Source organism: Podarcis bocagei (genome assembly GCF_964188305.1).
Source record: "Podarcis bocagei genome assembly, chromosome: 14".
Taxonomy (NCBI): domain Eukaryota; kingdom Metazoa; phylum Chordata; class Lepidosauria; order Squamata; family Lacertidae; genus Podarcis; species Podarcis bocagei.
In genome coordinates this window covers 13,947,406-13,966,776 of record NC_138139.1, presented here as the reverse complement: position 1 = coordinate 13,966,776, position 19,371 = coordinate 13,947,406, and the positions used below count along the sequence as shown (strand labels likewise).

The 19,371-nt window shown below is 45.4% G+C and overlaps 1 protein-coding gene across 3 annotated transcripts in view; it reads left to right on the top strand.

The window, feature by feature from the left end:
* FBN1 (fibrillin 1) overlaps positions 1 to 19,371 on the top strand; it is a 220,725-nt gene that overhangs the window by 13,289 nt on the left and 188,065 nt on the right. For all 3 annotated transcript variants that reach the window (XM_081169954.1, XM_081169955.1, XM_081169956.1), the window contains exons 3-4: positions 15,184 to 15,266; positions 17,467 to 17,565. In XM_081169954.1, coding sequence (XP_081026080.1) covers positions 15,184 to 15,266; positions 17,467 to 17,565 — 182 coding nt within the window. The remainder of the gene's footprint in view (positions 1 to 15,183; positions 15,267 to 17,466; positions 17,566 to 19,371) is intronic.

The following is a 19,371-nucleotide window of genomic DNA, read 5'->3' as shown; positions in this document are numbered from 1 at the left end:
AGTTTCACAACACGCTTCTGCTAGTGCAGGTGGCATTGGATTCCTTTGTTGTTGCACTAGCAGACCAAGAAGGATGGCTATGTCCTATTTTCTCCAAGGAGGCTTAGTGCAATACAATACAGTTTTGATTTTTGCAATACTGCCTTTCTAGCCTGCCTCGATTTTACGAATGCTGTCATTGAGCAACATTCGAAACCACTACAGTATTTATGAATCAGGATCTTTTTGTTCTGTCCTTGGCAGCAGGCCGTCCAGCAACATGTTTCTTTTAACCCTCGTGTTCACTTAGTACAAATTGTGACTTGCTGCTTGTTTGTGTTGCATACATCTCTCTTGAGCATCTTTGTGGGTGCAGCTAGGAAGCAGAGTTCTGTCAAACTAAATCTGGCCACTATTATGTCTATTTCGTGTAGCGGAGCTACAGAATTTGGTCATCTGCTTCCACATCAAAGCCAATAAAAGCTCCATGCTTTATAGCTATCTGGGTTCACTAGAAATATATATATAGAGAGAGCATACATAGCTAAGTGGTAGGGGAGGTGATTCCTTTGGGAGCTTGGAACACAGCCCATTAAAATAAAAAAGTGGCACAATCCTATGGATGCTTACTTGGAAATAATCCAACTGCATTCATTGGGACTTACTTCCTTGTAAGTGTTTGAAGGAATGTTATGTCTACCAATTCATAAATCCCACTGAGTGTGGCTTACTCGTACTAAACCTATTCTCGGTGTCAGCAGGTATTATTAATGGACATAAATGACAAATGACAACTGTCACAAATTTGTCAGAGATATTGTCTAACTGGTGGTTATATAATAGTCAATAGTTGCATTTATTGTGTGTGTATAAAAAAAATAAATCTATGGGTTGTACCCAAGCAGTACCAGTGGAGTTCATTTGGCACAGCGACACTTTCATTTCCTCTCCTCCTCCTCCTGTGGCCCCCTAAATCATCTTTGGAGGGTCTCCACAGCCATCAGGATCTGATTTTGAAGGGGTGGGGAGCTGTAGTGTAAAGACAAGTTCTATTCTGCTAATACATGCCGCTATATATCCACTTACTTCTTTCCAATCATCTGTAACGGATATGAGTAACCTTTGGCCCTCCAGATGTTGTTGAACCACAACTCTCACCATCCATGGCTATTGACCATTCTTCTTGAGGCTGATAGGACGTACTTTAACAGCATCAGGGGGGGGGTGGCAAGGGCTCTCCCCCCACCATACCTGATCTATAAATGAAGCCCAATCTTCACGGAAAGTCTCAACTGCATATAATTTACCTTAGTGAGTGTGAAGTGCTTGCTTAAAAATTCTGTGCATTTAATCTGTAGAAACTGATTTGGAAGATGAGCATGGAGGGGCATAGTTCAGTGGTAGAACACGTGTTTTGCATGTGGAAGGTTCCTGGTATAAGGCAGCTTGCTGTGTACATCCAACATGCACATCCAACACTGCAGAGGATTATACCCCTCACTTTATTGTTTTTGTTATTATTTTTTTAACGTATTTGTATCCCACCTTTCTGCCAAGCTGGGATTTTATGGTTTAAAAGCGTAATTCTAAAATACAAACTAATAAACAAAATAATAGTTAAAATACATCAAAACGTATTTTGGACCACCAGTTAAGACAGTTTGCCCTGGTAGCGTTGTCAGTGATCAGCATTGTCTGCACCTTGATTTCCAAAGGCCTGTCTGAAAAGGATTGTTTTAGTTTGCCTGTGAAAGGGTAGAAAAGAGGGAGCCAATCTAACCTCTCTTGGGATGGAATCCCACAATATGGGAGCAGCCACCAAAAAGGCTCTTCCTTGTGTCACCACCGACTGTGCTTCTGATGTTGATGCAACCAAGAGAAAGTGCTCACTTAAGGATCTTATCATCTGGGGCAGGTTCATATAGGGATATGTTTTGCAAAGATCATAAGGATCCCTGGATTCAGCTACGTTAGTAAAGAAAATTCATTTTATATGCGTGTGACACCAGATGGCACTGTGGAGTCCTGCCTTTTGCCAACGTGATTTCCCTCTTATGAGGTTTACAACGCGTTTTCCTGAAGCGCTTTTTTGATGTGTCTAGATCCAGCCTCTGTCTGTGAAAATGAGGTACTTTCTATTTAATCTCTTGATGAGGAAATTCTTCACTTATCGGAAGATGGCATGGTAAGCCTAGGATGGTCCAAGATTTAGTCATCAAAAGCTGCCCAGAAAAGCCCTGTCAGATCAGATGAAAAACACATCTAGTCCAGCATTTTCTTCTCATAGTGGCATAGTGTCAAACATGGAACTGATTGTTGTATTGGCGCATGGAGGAACAAAGGAACTCGCCCCTAGGAATTATGCTGTTTGTTTCCCACTTAAAGTGAGAATGGCACCCCTCTGTCAGATTGTACGAAATCTTCCCGTTCCAGCAATGTTGGGAAGCTTCTGTAATATTTTGCAGAGGTCCCCCTGTGTTGAGTAAGATCAGTTACCGTATTTGGCCATTCTCAGTGTGATCGAAACTGAGGTCAGTAAAGTGTTTGGCGTTGCTGCATGTCATTTTGAATTCCTGACTTTTATCCAGGCCTCACAGCTGCAGAATCCCCAGTCCATCTGCAAAGCTGTTCTGCTTCTTATCCCCTCCCCTCCTGCTGAATTAAGGCAGGATGCTGAAATAAATATATTCTTAGTCAAGGGCTTGAGTGTTACTTCTTGGGCCTGTTTGTTATTAATGGAGCAAAAAGGTAAATAAGGAGGGATTAAGGGCACAGGAGGAACAGAGAGGGGGTGAGTGAGGACAAGGAAGAAGGAAAGCAGCAATGGTTATGGGATGGCCATTTGCTTCTGACTGTCAAATAGAAGGACCATTATATTATTGGCCCCGGCTTACCATTCACTTGCACTGTGTAACTGGAGAAAGCTGAATCAGCACTGCTAACAGAATCAATCTACTTTGAGATCCATTGAAATGAACAAGGCTGTTGGAATCCTGTTGTTCTGGCCTGCCCAACACCTGTGTGTATTTCAATAGGACAGGCTAGAAATTCTCTCAACAGCTTGTATTTTCTGCATTTCTTGTGTCATTGCTTATTTGAATTAATCTGTATGGAACGCAACTGATGGAAACTAGGCAAAGGGTTCCAAAAGTGACCTTACTAATGACTTGTAGAACAATATTAATGCCCACCAGAAATGCCTTGTCATACTGTTACAGGCAGATCAGTGTCCACGATTTGAACTTTATATTTTATTTATTTTATCTGAAATGTTTTCCGGCTCACTTTCATAGCAGGAAAAAAGCCCTCCCCCTGGGCCTCTTGCACAAAAGCGTAAGATTAGGGAACACTGTTTCAAATGACATAATGTAGTGCATAACATCTTGCTATTACTGTATTTTTTGCTCTATAGGACGCACTTTTCCCCCCTCCAAAAATTAAGGGGAAATGTGTGTGCCTCCTATGGAGCGAATGCAGGCTCCTTGGTTTCAGCGATAGCAACGCGAAGCCTCCGAAGCACCAACCCCTCTTGCTCTCCAGGCTTCAGGGATAGCCGCCTGAAGCCTTTGGAGCGCAGCGGGAACTCACGCTGCGCTCTGAAGGCTTCAGGTTCCTTTCGCTGAAGCCAGGAGAGCAAGACTCTCCTGACTTCAGCGAAAGGAACCCAAAACCTTTGGAGCACAGCGCGAGGTCCCGCTGTGCTCCAAAGGCTTCTGGTGGCTATCCCTGCAAGACTCTCCTGGCTTCAGCAGAGAGGGAGAGCTGCGCAGCGCCCCTTCAGCGAAGCAGGAGGAGAAATGGAAGGGGCTCCATTTCTCCTGCAGCTTCGCGGAAGGGGCACTGAGCAGAGAGGGGGAGGTTTTTTTCTTTTTCTCCCCCCCCCCCAAAACAAGGTGTGTCCTATGGTCAGGTGAGTCCTATAGAGCGAAAAATGCGGTATTTTGTTTCCTTATATACTTTCAGGTGTCGAAATGCATAAAATCACAAGATCTTGCGACATGTCTAATCAGACATGTTTAATTGTTCCATTTCAGAATGATTGCCCAACAATATCACAATAAATTCAACAAATAAATTTGAGGTGAGGGGTTAAACCTATTGCAAGATTCACAGGGATGAGCAATTTATAGTGCAGTAGGGGTGTCAAAAACGACATTGCCAAAGGGGTTGCCATATGTCCAGATTTTCCTGGACGTTGCAGCGATTTCTGGACAGTTTTGTCCTGGAAATTCTGAATGTATGGCAACCCTAGGGTGTAGTAGATCTTCAGCTGAGTTGGGACATTGCAAGCTCAGGTGGGTTGAGGTGATGATCCTGGCTCAGCTGAAGATAATCTGGTGTAACTTGCACTTCCTGCTTCAGGCAGGGCTCAGCTGGTGCTAACTGAGGTGTGGCGGAGGCAGGGGAAACTTAAGCTGGATCCTAACCCTGTTCGGCTCAGTCATGAGACCTGGCAAAAAGGGGTATGGTAAGTCGAACATTATTTCAAAGGCTTATTTCCTCTCTGACAGATTTGGGGCAGCTCAGCTGGCAGTAACCTCGCTCCTGAACAAGGTTTGCATTTGGTGTAACTTTACACCCGGCTCTGCTTAAATCAGCTTGCGTTTCGCCAGCTTCTTGTGTACAGAATTCTCCCAAAGTGGCTATAAACACATGCAATTTCTTTCCAGCATGTGTTTTTTTAAATGTTTGATGGAGGTTCACTTCTGACTGATTTTCCCTTCACATTCCAATGCGTATTGTTGGCCTCTCTCTTCATTATGGATTCTCTGATGTATCTTAATGTTTTGCTTTGGATGGGAAGCTTTCCTCACACTCGCTTAAGGCAACAGCTCTCCAGTGTCTCACCAGTTTCCCAACCTTTAGAATGGAGTTGGCAGGAATTGAACCTTGGGTGTTTTGCACAGAATGTACCTGTCTAAATTCCTCCCCTTTATGTAAATGGTTTGCAAATCATGGTTTGCATTAAGTGTTACATCTGAACAAAGCAAACCATGGCTAAGAAAATTTCCCTGTCCCTCTACCTTCTCTGTGGCCTCCTTATACCTATCCTCTGAGAGCACAACCTTTGCTTGACATGCTAAACTATGGTTTTCATTGCATGTTTGCGATCTTAACAGAATAAAGGCAACAAACTACAGTTACAGTGGTACCTCGGGTTACATACGCTTCAGGTTACAGACTCCGCTAATCCGGAAATAGTACCTCGGGTTAAGAACTTTGCTTCAGGATGAGAACAGAAATTGTGCTCCGGCGGTGCGGCGGCAGCTGGAGGCCCTATTGCTAAAGTGGTGCTTCAGGTTAAGAACAGTTTCAGGTTAAGTACGGACCTCCGGAACGAATTAAGTACTTAACCCAAGGTACCATTGTACTGCCAATCATAATTCTGTGGTTAAGCCTTAAGTGTATACTGGGCCAATATGTTAAAATGAATTTTCTGTAATGTCTAACTAACTAACTAACTAACTAACTAACTAACTAACTAACTAACCGGAGTCTGTTTATTCCACCTCTCCTACATTACAACAAGCACAATGAAATTACAAAAGTTGGAATGAAGCATGTTCAGGGACGCGGACTTATAAAAAATATTGGGGGGGGGGCCCGGGAAAGCTCATGAATAATAAATAAGCTCATGAATATGCAAATAAAGTGGCACCGCCTCCTCGTGAGCGAATAGGGGAGAGCGTGCTGCGCCTATTAATCAGGAAATTGGGTGGAGCTTTTGCTCGGGAGGGAGGGCAGGAGGCATGCAGCCCGACCCTGTGCATTTTGGGCTGGGGGAGGGGCGGCGATGGCGCTCTGCTGGAGGGGCGCCGGAGATTATTGGGGGGGCGGGGCCCCCCCAAACGAATTTTTGAGGGGGCTCGGGCCCCCTCAAGCCCCATGGAGTCGGCGCCTATGAGCATGTTACAGAAATTTCAAGACAAATTTGCATAGGCAAAGGAGTAACAGAGAAAGGGAAGTGATAAACCATAGGGGGAAAAATCAATTTCACATGGGAAATATACACTTTGGTGTTGTGTGTGTGTGTGTTCAAAGGACAAGGTTTAGGAGTCGTAGGAGCAATCACCACCTCCTTTATAAGATAAACATTTGTTTAACTCTGGGTGGGCACTTGGTTTAGTTTGCTTGTCCAGAGAATCATATAAGTTGTTTTTATCTTATGTAATGTTGTCTATAAAAAGTGGTTCTCAAACCCTCCAGAATATCATTACTCTATGTCATAATGATGTGAGAGCCAAATTTCATCCCATAATCAAGTGCAATTACCGTAATTATATAAAAAAAGCTGGTTTTACAGTTGTAATTCGCAGAAACAAGATTAAAAGGAGACAATTTGTTTTGATTAAATGTACAGTTTGCTTTTACTTAAATGTAAGCAAGAAAAGTTCATCACTGTGTACATGCCAACTCTCACATCTTGGCCCAGAATAACTTGTGTGTGTTGAAACGGTTTTGCTGTTTGCTATAGTTTTGGGGTCAACACCACCAATGCAATAAAAGCGCATATGGAACTTTCCCTGACTTTCCAGAGAGTGGGGGAAATTGTGCTTTACCAGAAACTCCTGTGTTTGCATCAGAGCTCTGTATTCCACAAGGATATTGTTGCAGTGCTGACTGTGATATTGGGAAGGGACGTTGCACAGTGGTAGAACATCTGCTTTGCATGCAGAAAGTCATAAGAGTCCAGTCCCTGTTATCTCCAGGTAGGGCTGGGAGAGCCTGCTGCCCGAAACCCTGGAGAGTTGCGGCCAGTCCAAGTATTCAATATAGAGCAAGATGGACCTATGATCTGATCCAGTATAAGGCAGCTTACTATGTTCCTATAATACAGCGAATGCAGTGCTGTACTTAGACACTTTTAAAACCTGTTCCTGCTCTCTCTCTCTTTAATGGCACAGAGATGTAAGGGTTATAGCTCAGTGGTAATTCATCTCCTTTGCCATGTCATGGATGCTTTAGCTGAGATTCCTGCACGGCAGGGGGTTGGACTAGATGACCCTTGGGACCCCCTTCTAACTTTATGATTCTATGAAAGTCTCAGGTTCAATCCAAGCATCTCCTGTCTGAAGCAGTGGAGAACCATTGCTAGTCAGTGCTAGGCAAACAAAGAGTCCATCCATATGGCAGCTTCCAATGATTCTATGGAAGCAGGGAATTTGTCTCCTCTGGGATCTGCTGTCTGAAACTATTGCATCCTGTTTATCTGCCTTAACTCTAGCTTTGAGTGAATATGGAAACCCCATGCATTAAACTTGCAAAACCCACTTTGGACTGGGTGTCATGGCAGGAGAGGTGGTATGACCCACTATTTTCGAATTTTGTAGCTTTGAGTTTTCATAGAACTGTACAGCTGGAAGGGACTACGAGGGCCATCTAGTCCAGCCCCCTGCAATGCTGGACTATTTTGCCCAACGTGGGACTCAGACCTATGATCCTAAGGGCAAGATGGAACCAATGGTCTGACTCAATATGAGGTGGTTTATATGCTCCTGTGTGTGCCTGCATCGAGCAGGTAACTGGAGAGGTCTTCCAAGTCAGATTCCAGGCAAGGGGCGAGCTCTTCCTTTTCCTTTAGTTCTTAGAAATAAATTCATGGCCATTTGCCTGGTTTAAAGAAGGCAGCCAAGTGGCTGCAACTAACAGCCAGTTAGATGTTTGAGTTGTTTCAAAATTGTGATTATTTGAAGAGTGGAAGCTGGCCAGGGGTTGCTGGCAGAGTGGGGAGGGGGGAATGTGTTGTTTCGTAATCTTAGAATTCCCAGTTAGCAGTGATTTCCTCTTAAATATTCCAAATGCGCATTTGTGTGTCTGTGTATGTATACCCTTTTAGATGATCCTACCCCCACCACCTTCTTGCATACTCCGACAAACCACTTTCACCGTATCCTTTCCGCAGCTATCAGTTCTCTCTCTCTCTCTCCCTCTGTTGAGTTCTCAGACTTGCTCTTCCCACTCTGTCTAGCCTCCCAGCCTTAATTTATTCAACTCCCACACTTTTGCCAGCCTTAGCCAGCAAGTGCCAGAGCTTCTGATGGAATGCTTTTGCCTCGGGCAGTGTTTGTAGCCCTGCTGGTGATCAGCGTTGTTGCTCCTTAGGGAGCTGATAGATGGGCACAGTGCCTCTTGCCCACAATTGGGTTTCTGCTTGGTTGGGAAGGGTCATTGCAGGGGCAGTTGTGGGACAGTCTAATTCAGCACTTCCTGTGCTGCAAGGAGGCTTTTTATGGCTATTCTAATCTCTTGGGCTGACTTTTGTTTTTGTGTATTGCAGATAAGCATGGCTGAACCAGGCTGTAGCTTTCGAACTGTGTTCTGGGGTTCCCTGAAATCCTAGCAGTGGGTGTTTTGTTGGGGATAGGGAAACATATTCAATTCTGTTCCCATTTATTAAAGGGGGGAATCTTACCAAATTTGCGCTGTCCATAACAATGTGGGAACCAAGACACAGCCATCATTTGAAATTTGCACTTGCCCAAATTTTGCAATGCAGTTAACCAACCAGTGTTAACAAAAATGCATATATTAGGGGGAAAGTGTGTGTAAAAATTTATACATTGGTGAATATAACACACCAAATGCATTATACTGGGGGAAATTGCTTGCAAAAAGGTGAACTCGATACCAAACTACACAAATACGGTTTTTAAGGGGGCGGGGTGGGGAGTGCTGATAAGTGTTCATGAGGGTTTTTTTGTGTGTGGGGTGGGGAAAACAATTCTCAGATTTCTGCAGAAATGTGGAGATTGGAAAAATGAAAAAGGGAGAGAACCACAGTACAGTGGTACCTCGGGTTGCAAACGCTTCGGGTTACAAACTCCGCTAACCCGGAAGTAGTACCTCGGGTTGAGAACTTTGCCCATGGATGAGAACAGAAATTGTGTGGTGGCGACACGGCGGCAGCGGGAGGCCCCATTAGCGAAAGCACGCCTCAGGTTAAGAACGGTTTTGGCTTAAGAACGGACCTCCAGAACAAATTAAGTTCGTGACCCGAGGTACCACTGTAGACAGATCCTTCCATCCCAGTCTTTTGTAATAATATACATTGCCATACTAGATTGGCTTCCTTGTGTCCTGGCTCTCATGGCTGGACAAAGAACTCGTAACTCCCAGCTTTATTTCTGCTAAAGACTTTAATGCACAGACTTTAAGGTAGATAGGCCTGGCACAGGTTACAAGACTGCCTGCACAGGTGTATAAGAGTTATAGGTCCATGACTAAGAGTAAGCTAAGACACTGATCCAACAAGTGATACGTCCCTTGCACTTTCCTTTTGAAGACCAGGGTGGGCACAGTTCTTAACACAGCAAGTGGCCAGGGTCATAGGACTGGGCAGGTAAACAGGCACTCCTTTGAATGAGTTGGGCCTGCAAGGTTTCTTCACACCATTGCTGGTGCCTCCATGTCCTTGGAGATGGAGGTGGTGTTGGAGCCAGCTCAACATCCAATTTACTCTTAATGGCCTCTACAGAAGGGGGAGGCTCTTCACTGACAGGAGGCACCTGAGGTGACTCTGCAGTAGGAGGCAGCTGGCTACAGGTGTCTTGTATTACAAGGGTGGAACAATCCTCCACTGACCTGCTTGGTTAGCTCTCCATCCTCTAGACCAGGGTTCAGCAAACGCTTTCAGCAGGGGGCCGGTCCACTGTCCCTCAGACCTTGTGGGGGGGCCGGACTATATTTTGAAAAAAAATAATGAATGAATTCCTATCCCCCTCAAATAACCCAGAGATGCATTTTAAATAAAAGCACACATTCTACTCATGTACAAACACCAAACAGGCCCCACAAATAACTCAGAGATGCATTTTAAATAAAAGGACATAGTCTACTCATGTAAAACCACGCTTATTCCTGGACCATCCGTGGGCCGGATTGAGAAGGCGGTTGGGCCGGATCCAGCCCCCGGGCCTTAGTTTGCCTACCCATGCTCTAGACTGTTGCCCCTTGTCCCAGGCTCAGACCCTTAACTGGGGTCCTTTTTTTACCTCTTTCATCCTCCTGGGCTGCTCCCTAAGGCTTATCGCTTTCCTCCTCTGGAGGACTCCAAGATAAACATGCCCACCACAGTTCCTTCCTGCTACAGTAGACAAATGGGGGCGTATTTTGTGTGTTTTTCTGCACCTTATCACTACATGTGAGGTGACTCTCAACAATGTCCCACATGGAGTGAGTGAGTGTTTGGGTCCTAGAACATGTCCCAGAATCCTTTGTAGTCCAGAGGGGTTCCCTCCCTAGGAGGCGAGAGATTCTCTGGCAGGCAACTTGATGCGTGGAAGTTGCTAACAGACTGGTTTCTAGAGGATGATGCAAAGTAACAAGGGATGTGTTTTCCTGGCTTGTTATCTCTTGATGAAACAGAATGATAATGAGATCTTTGGCTGCTCCGTGCTGTCTTCAAGCAGCGCCTTTGCCCACGAGGCCCTTTCTTCCCTCTAGTCTGTTGTAGTGATCATCAAACCCTAACGATGGGGCAGTGGCGTTTTGACATGGCAGCGTTCATTTGCAGGGCCTTCCTGTCATCGCCTTTCAGGGGCAAGCTTATCTGAGTTGACAGCTGGCCATTGTTCTCACTTGTTGTGGATTCTGCAACAGTTGTGCCCTCTGCAGCTCCCTGGTTTTTCTGAATGGAATTTGTGCAGAGAAGAACTGGAAGCGTTGTCTAACAGCGGAGGGAGAAAGCAGAGAGAGTAAGCCCAAACATGTCAGAGACAGAGAGAGAAAGAAGGCAATGCCTCTGAATAAACAGTTGCTGAGGCTCATGTACTCCTTGTTGGCTTCTCATGAGCATCTGGTTGGCTACTGTGAGAACAGAATCCTCGACTAGATGGGCCTTTGGTCTGATCCAGCAGAGCTATCTTTATGTCATTTTAGCTGGCACCATAGAGTGGCATTTGGGCTTGCTAGTCATCCTTCCTCACCCTGCCAAAAACACATAAATCACAACGTATTTGGACCACTGTAGCTCTGTGGGGTTCTGTAGGGTTAAACAGTGCATTGCTGGCATATAAGTGGTCCAGCAAATGGCAGTAGGGGGGAGCAGTCCTCTAGAAGAGAGAAGAAAATATTCTAATTATTATGATAATGGACAGAGTTTTAGGACTGGCCACAGAGTAAAAGGCTGCTGGGAAGTTGCCCCCCTCCTGAGCAGAACAACCACAAGCCATGGGAAAATGAGGCTTGCTAAAGCCATTGGACCAGTACCTTTCCCTTCCCTTCCCATTTGGGGAAAAAATGCTGCTGCAGCTGTTGGCCAGTTGTTAGAAACCAGTGTTTCCCAAACATGGGTCTCCAGCTGTTTTTGGTCTACAACTCCCATCATCCCTAGCTAGCAAGACCAGCGGACAGGGATGATGGGAATTGTAGTCTGAAAACAGCTGGAGACCCAAGTTTGGGGAACACTGCTCTAAAACTTTTGAGTGGGGGATGAACTGACCCTAATCACAGGCCCAGACAGCTCAGTGATTTATCACCTTTCCACTTTTAACAGAGCACTTATCAAAGAATAATTTTTTAAAAGAGCTTTCATAATAATACATTCATGAAGGTAAACTACAGCGGAACAAAACAATAAGCTAGGAAACTGGCAAGGAGAAGGCAAGGCAAATGCTTGCCTTAATAAAACAAAAACTGTCTTGACTTGGCAGTGAAAGGCCAAAAAAGACAGGGCAGGATGAGTCTCATGGGGCATGGAGTTCCGAAGTCTGAGTGCTACTACAGAGATGGCCTCTCCAAATGATTCCAGGGATGGGCAGGATTCTGGGAGCTGGTCCTTAAGGCAGAGGAGGATTTAGGGGAGCTTGACTGGTTTACCTGCTCTGGGCGCCGAGCTGAGATGGCGCCACAATAATGACAAACAGTGGAAGGCCATCAATTTTTGGCATTGCGCAGGGCACCACTGAAATTCTGAAGCCCAAAGTCCACCATTTCTTAAGGCTTTGATGGGTGGTGTTTTGCACTGAATTCAGAAGCAGCACCTTAAACTGTGCCTGGAAACAAACTGGCATCCAGGACAAGATGGTGTGATAGCGACGCAGCATTCCGTACCAACAGAACTTCTGAACGCATTAAAAGTAATGGGCTCAAGTCTGCCTTGCCCACTAAGTTCAGTGGGTCCCCTCTATGTAAAACCAGCACCACATGTTCATTGCAAATTGCATTCCTTCCACGGCAGCCAGCATCCAATGCTGTTATCTGTATTTATAAAATCTTGTTTCCTCAGGGAACAAGGGAACAAAACCTTTGCTTTACCTTATTGGCAAGTGTTTGGCGCTGATAAGAGGGGTAACTTTAGAAAACTCTGTAGCTCTGAGGAATAGTGGCTGAAACACAATGGACTATGTTTATGGCTAGCACCCTGATCCTCTGAACTGTGATCAGGGTGGATGCAGCAGATGCAGGAAAGGTGGGCACAGATGGACCGAATAGAAATATGCTCTTCACTCACTCACTCATTCAGCCTGCTGCCACTAGAATCTTAAGAGTGGCTCTTGCTAGGTTCAGGCTGCATTATACTGAGTCAGACCATCTGGTCCATCTACACAATATTATCTACACTGAATGGCCTTGGCTCTCCAGGATTTCATTCAGGAATCTCTCGTAACCCTAACTGGGGATGCCGTTGGGGACTGGACCTTCTGCTTGCAAGGCAGGTACTCTACAGCTGAGCTATGGATCTTGGCTGTCACACTCTTGACAGGCTGGTTCAGAACAAAGATCCATCTAGGTTAGCCCTCTGTTTCCAAAACTGGATAGTCAGGTGACTTTGGTAAACATGCCAACTGAGACTGGTGGAGGCAGCCAGCCGCCCACCCCATTACCTTCCATGATTTATGCAGAGGTATTCTGCACATAGGGACACGGGTGGTGCTGTGGGTTAAACCACAGAGCCTAGGGCTTGCCGATCAGAAGGTCAGCGGTTCGAATACCTGCAACAGGGTGAGCTCCCGTTGCTCGGTCCCTGCTCCTGCCAATCTAGCAGTTCGAAAGCACCTCAAAGTGCAAGTAGATAAATAGGTACTGCTCCGGCAGGAAGGTAAACTGTGTTTCCGTGCGCTGCTCTGGTTCGCCAGAAGCGGCTTAGTCATGCTGGCCATATGACCCAGAAGCTGTACGCTGGCTCCCTCGGCCAATAAAGCGAGATGAGCACCGCAACCCCAAAGTCGGCCGCGACTGGACCTAATGGTCAAGGGTCCCTTTACCTTTTTTATTCTGCACATGGAAGTTCCATTGAGTTGTAATTGCTAAAAGCTGTTGATAAAACTGTTCTCCTTAAAGAAGGTCCACTTCTCTGCCTCCACTGAATGTTCAAGTAGCCATCCCATGGAGTTCTTTTGTCCAGGGACAGCGTCTTACAGTGGTTTTGGTCCTATCTCCAGAGTCGGTTTCAGAGACAAGCTTTGGGTATTTATCTCTTGGCCTCCTGGAAGTTGTGCTGGGTGGGGTGTTGCAGAATACTGTCCTGGCCCCAGTGCTGTTTAACCATCTACATTAAGCCCCTGGGAGCAGGAGATTTGGGATGAAGTTTCATAATTTATCAGTAACATCTGAATTGGAAGAGGCCTTGGAAGCCCTGGGCTGGTGCCTGTTGGCTGGGTGAGGGCCAAATTCTGGCATGATGGTGAGCAGTCCCCAACTCCTGATAATTGGTTAATTTCCTGCTTTGGATGGCATCATCCTCCCCCCGAAGGAACAGATTCATAGTATGGGGATGCTCTTGGAACTGTCTTTGTCAGGTAGAGGCCCAAATAATAATAATATTTGTACCCCAGCCACCCTGGGTAGCTTCCAGCATATATAAAAACATAACAAAACATTAAACATTAAAAACTTCCCTATACAGGGCTGCCTTCAGGTGTCTTCTAAAGGTTGTATAGTTCCTTGACATCTGATGGGAGGGCGTTCCACAGGGTGGGTGCCACTACCGAGAAGGCCCTTTGCCTGGTTCACTGTAACCTCACTTCCCACAGTGAGTGAACCACCAGAAAACCCTTGGAGCGGGATCTCAGTGTCCAGGCTGAACAATGGGGGTGGAAACGCTCCTTCAGGTATACAGAGCTGAGGCCATTTAGGGCTTTAAAGGTCAGCACCAACACTTTGAATTGTGCTTGGAAAAGTACTGGGAGCCAATATGGCAATTTCTGGACCAGGATAGTTTGACCACTATCCTCTGTGTGCTGGTAGCTCTCAAACTGGATTGCATTCTGTGCAGGTGTTTTCTTCAGGCTGATGCAGAAACTGTAGCTGGTGCAAAAAGTGGCAGCTCAGCTGCTCCTAGGGGCAGAATATTGCTATCATATTACACCATCTCTGAAAGAATTGCACTGGCTGCCAATTAGCTACTGTGCTAAGTTCAAGGTGATGGCACTAGTATACAAAGTCCCATACAAAATACCCAACTGATCCCTGTGTTCCATAGGAGAGGGCATCTTGAAGATATCATCTTACCAGGAGGTCCGTTCTGCTCAATGTAGGAACAGGGCCTTTAGTGTGGTGGCACCTACCCATGGGAGCTCCCTCTCATTACACCTGAGACAGGCACCACCTCTATTTTCTTCTCATGCCTGTTGAAGACCTTTTCTCTTTCAACAAGCCTTTTGAGTGGAGATTTTTTTTTATCTCAGCCAAGGTCTGCATTGTATCTGAATGGTTTTTATGTATGCAATTTTTATGTATGTTTTTATTGTGCTCTGAAATTGCTTTGCAATGCTTCATAGGAAGCGATTCATAAATGGAATTAATAATGATAATTTGTCCTTTTTTTAAAAAAGCCATCTAAGCTAATGGCTGTGGGTGGACCCATTAAAATGGTCTGCACATTTAATATGATTTTTTTGGGTCAGCTGATATTTCCTCTGTGGCTTCTGTGGAGGTGGATGCATGTATAACAACAACAACAGGAGGAGGAAGAGTTTTTTTCCTGTTGAAAAACTGCTTCCCTTCCCTCTCAGGTTTTTTCTCTCTTCAGTGGTGCCTCTCCTCCACCAAAATGATTCAGGAGGAGAAGGGAAGGGAAGCTGTCAGGCAGATGTAAAAACATGTGAAACATCACCATGAACATTATATGATAGCTTTTGAAGTGCACCTGTAGCCTCACTAACACATTTGCCCTTCCTCTAAGCCTACCATTTGTTAGCAGAGATGCTTAATGCTTGTTGTAGCAATGACATAGAGCTAATCTCATTTGTATCCATCTTGTAGACCCAACGTATGTGGATCACGTTACAATGCCTACTGTTGTCCTGGATGGAAAACATTACCAGGTGGAAACCAGTGCATAGTCCGTAAGTCATTCTTTGCTCTTTATTTCAGATACCAGTGTGGTGTAGTGGCTAAGAGCGGTGGACTCGTAATCTGGTGAACCGGGTTCGTGTCTCCGCTCCTCCACATGCAGCTGCTGGGTGACCTTGGGCTAGTCACACTTCTCTCTCAGCCCCACTCACCTCACAGAGTGTTTGTTGTGGGGGGAGGAAGGGACAGGAGAATGTTAGCCACTTTGAAACTCCTTCAGGTAGTGATAAAGCGGGATATCAAATCCAAACTCTTCTTCTTCTTCTTCTTTGGCGATCACTCGTAGCTGAGTAAGATTGTCTTCCATAAACACGGTTTTAACAACGAGTCCGTAATAGAGGAAACGCTTGCTATTGTTTTCCCCCAAACATAGCTAAATCCCTCCTGTCATTTCAGTGCCATTCCCATATGCTTTCATTTTTTCCTTTTCATTCTATGGCAGGGGTGGGGAGCCTTTTTCAGCCTGAGGGCCACATACGCTTATGAGGAACTTCGGGGGGCCACATGCTAGTGTTGGGTGAGGCCAGAGGCAAAAGTTGGCGAGGTAACAGGCCATTGTTAACAAACAACACCTACTCTCCAGCCTAAGGTGCCAGGTTGGGTTACAACAAATTGTATGTGATTCTTACCTTTGTAAAGGTAGGGTACATTCTAACCACATGAAAGCAGGCCTAGAGAAGAGTCCTGAGGGTAAGATAGGCCTGGGAGAGGCTGTATTTGGCCCTCAGGCCTTAGGCTCCCCACCCCTGGTCTGTGGTCTAGTCTGTTTCCTGCTGGTTGTCATATGGAAGGTGCGTCAAACAGCCTCAGCATGGCAATTGCAGCTACACACAAAGGAGCGTAAGTAGGAGGCCAAGAAGAACTCTTTGCGATCCAACAAAAACATGCAACATTCAGCCATTTGCCCTGCTTTACAAGAAACATTTTTTCAGAGCTGTTTCTCAGCGTTATACTTCTGCTGTGTTATTGCAACCCACACAATCTGTGGCATTAATGGTTAGATAGGAGCTTGGGTAAGGAAGTGCTCACTGATGGGTCAGTCAAGAGTGGGCAAACGTGGCACACCATTCCCGACACTTCTAGCCTTCATGCAAGGGCTCTCACACTGAAAGTGTTAAGCATAATGCAGCCTTTCTCAACATTGGCATTTATCCCTTACGTTCTCCCCTCTGGTAATCCACTGCAAGTGTAATTTAGCTTTATCAGTGTGGCACCTTGGGTGTGGCACCTCAAGAAGGATGTTGAGGAGCTGAAAAAGGTTCAGAAAAGGGTAACACAAACACTCAAAGGGGTTAGCCATGTTCACCCACCCCAATTGATCCTCTGGCAAGCACCTCTGTAGAAGTGCCTTCTTCACCATTAATACTACAGATCCTCCGGCTTGTAATAACACCTCAGTGGAATGATGAGTATTTGAATTTCATTAAAAGGGCACACCTGACCATGTTTTTCTCAGTCAAAGCCAATTAGCTGAACCAGGTAATAAAGAAGCAACCAGCCAGCAACCACAACAGTATATAGTTGTCCACTGCACAACCGAAAGGCATGCTCAACTGTTCCATAGGGCATTCTTACAAAACACAGTTGAAGTTCTGCTATACAAACTTCCTAGGGGTTAATTATCCTGCTTATAGTTTTCAGACCATGCTTTTGTATATGATGGCACATAGGGGTAAGGGGAAATGGCAAAACTTTTCAAAATGGATGTAAGAGTTAGTTTAGCATTTCAGGTCTGGAACAAAAACAACCCCACCATGACCATTTCTACACTGCACAACACTCCTTTCTTTTTTACTCAAGTGTACAGGACTGCAGATATGTGAAATGTAATGTGGGGATTGACCCTAGGACCAATGAAGAGCCATTGAATGTCAAACTGCATACATACTATGCCATTAAGGCACATTTCTCTGCCCTTCCCATAGAATTCTGGGCTCTGTAGTTTATCCCTAGCAAAGTTACAGTTCCCACCAACACTTTAAAAACTACAGTGCCCAAAATTCTCTGAGGGGAAATCTCTGCTTTGTATGCACTTTGAAGGTGTAGTATGGAGCCTCAGTCACCCAAGGACAGATAAGTAGCTGTAAACCATTCAACATTAGTGCCTAAAAACCATCAGAGTGCATGCTAACCTGCTTAAAATCTGTTTTTCTGCTTATACCCCTTTTGGGTTTTTCCTCTCTTCCCTTACAGCAATCTGTAGACATTCCTGTGGAGATGGATTTTGCTCAAGACCGAACATGTGCACATGTCCAAGTGGCCAGATCGCCCCGTCCTGTGGCTCAAAGTCAGGTATGTTTTCTAGGGCTAGGTTATTCTTATGCTCTTGAATTGGCAGTGTGGTATGTTTTAACTTGAAAGTAACTTGGTAGTTCAGACAGCTAAACACTGACTCAGTATTAATCATTTACCACAACTAAAGGAATCTTGGGTTCTAGCTATTGCAGACATTCCTTATGGCCATTTTTTAAAAAGTAACAAATACTATACAAGTATTGGCAATTGCATTTGGCTCGCCAGACGCTATATGCTTTTTGAAAAATTGGTCGTGCTTGCAACAGAAGTCTAAATTATTGAGACAAACAGGAAAGGCAGACAGGGATGGCTTTTTGTGGGAGTTAAATGACCTGGCATTTAGATATTTGGTATTAATTGCCCTTCCTTCCTTCCTTCCTTCCTTCCTTCCTTCCTTCCTTCCTTCCTTCCTTCCTTCCTTCCTTGTCAGTGGCATTGCTCTTTTGGAATTGGCCTATATTATTTTTAGTGGGTTCATAAAATAGCATGAGATTTGGGAGTAAAAATCAGGGTCAACATTTGTAACAAGTAAAATAATAGCAGAATCATTCAGGGCAGAACTCATCCCCATTTATAGGCAACATGGGTTGTGTCTATTACCAGACCTCACACTAGCAGTGATTGACAGTTTGAAAGGGAAGGGCCATAGCTCAGTGGCAGAGAACCTGCTTTGCATGCAAAATGTTCCAAGTTCAATCCCTGGGATCTCTAGGTAGAGCTGGGAGATACTTTTTTCTGAAATCCCAAAGATCCACTGTCAGTCAGTGAAGGAAAACCTGAATAAGATGGAACAATGATCTGACTCACTATAAGGCGGTGTCTTTTGTTTCAAGCAATGTGTAGGCTACTTGCTTTCTTCATTTATTCATTTGCAAGGCATATTAGATGGGCCTATGCAATGCTCCTACCCTTTGTGAGATATCCACCGGCAAAAATGAAAACCGGGAAACCAAGCTTCCCTTTAAAGCCCTTTAATTGTTTTGGGGTACTAGCAGCATTTTCTTTCCTTTTTTTTAATCTGGCAACTAGTTTTGATAGTTCTCCAACAAAAGCTGAGATTAGAGCTCACTGTGTCCTTGAATAAAACCACAATTCCAAAAATTTCTCAAGATGTAATGAACTGCAATACTGGCATGGTTTGCACAATGCTGGAAGCCAAACTGTTGCTTGCTGGGACTGTGCAAATGTGTGAGCCCTTGGAGAGGAGTGTTCATATACTTTTCTCCTGCCTAGCCTTTTTTATTCCCACACTGCACTGAGCTCAGCCGTCCAATGTTACTGCCTTACATTGTTATTGCATATCACCTGGGTGAAGGCACAGCGGATGCTGTGCATGACTAAGACATCGATCCAATGACTGGCATGCCCCCTGGGCTCCTGCCTCCCCAGACATCTCTGAAACTTCCTGGAGACCAGATGAGGCCCAGCCCAATAGGGCAGTCCTAGGGATCATCTGATTCCAGCCCCTCAAACTCCTCCCACTCAGCTTCTTAATCTGACCAGGCCCAGGGGTCTGCAACCCGCGGCTCCGGAGCCGCATGTGGCTCTTTTACACCTTTGCCGCGGCTCCGGGGTGGATACTAGCGAGGGGAGGAGGTGCATTGTGCGCCCCGACACTCCCCACTGTGGCGGACGCTGTACTGGCTGTGGCGTCGCATGGGGGCGGTGCATGCATTAGTCATGCACCGTCCCGATGTCACCTTCCCGCCCGCTGTCAGATCGCGGCTCCGGAGATATATTTGTTTTAAATGTCACAATGGTTTTGTGGCTCCCAGTTTTTTTCCCTTCGGAAACAGGTCCAAG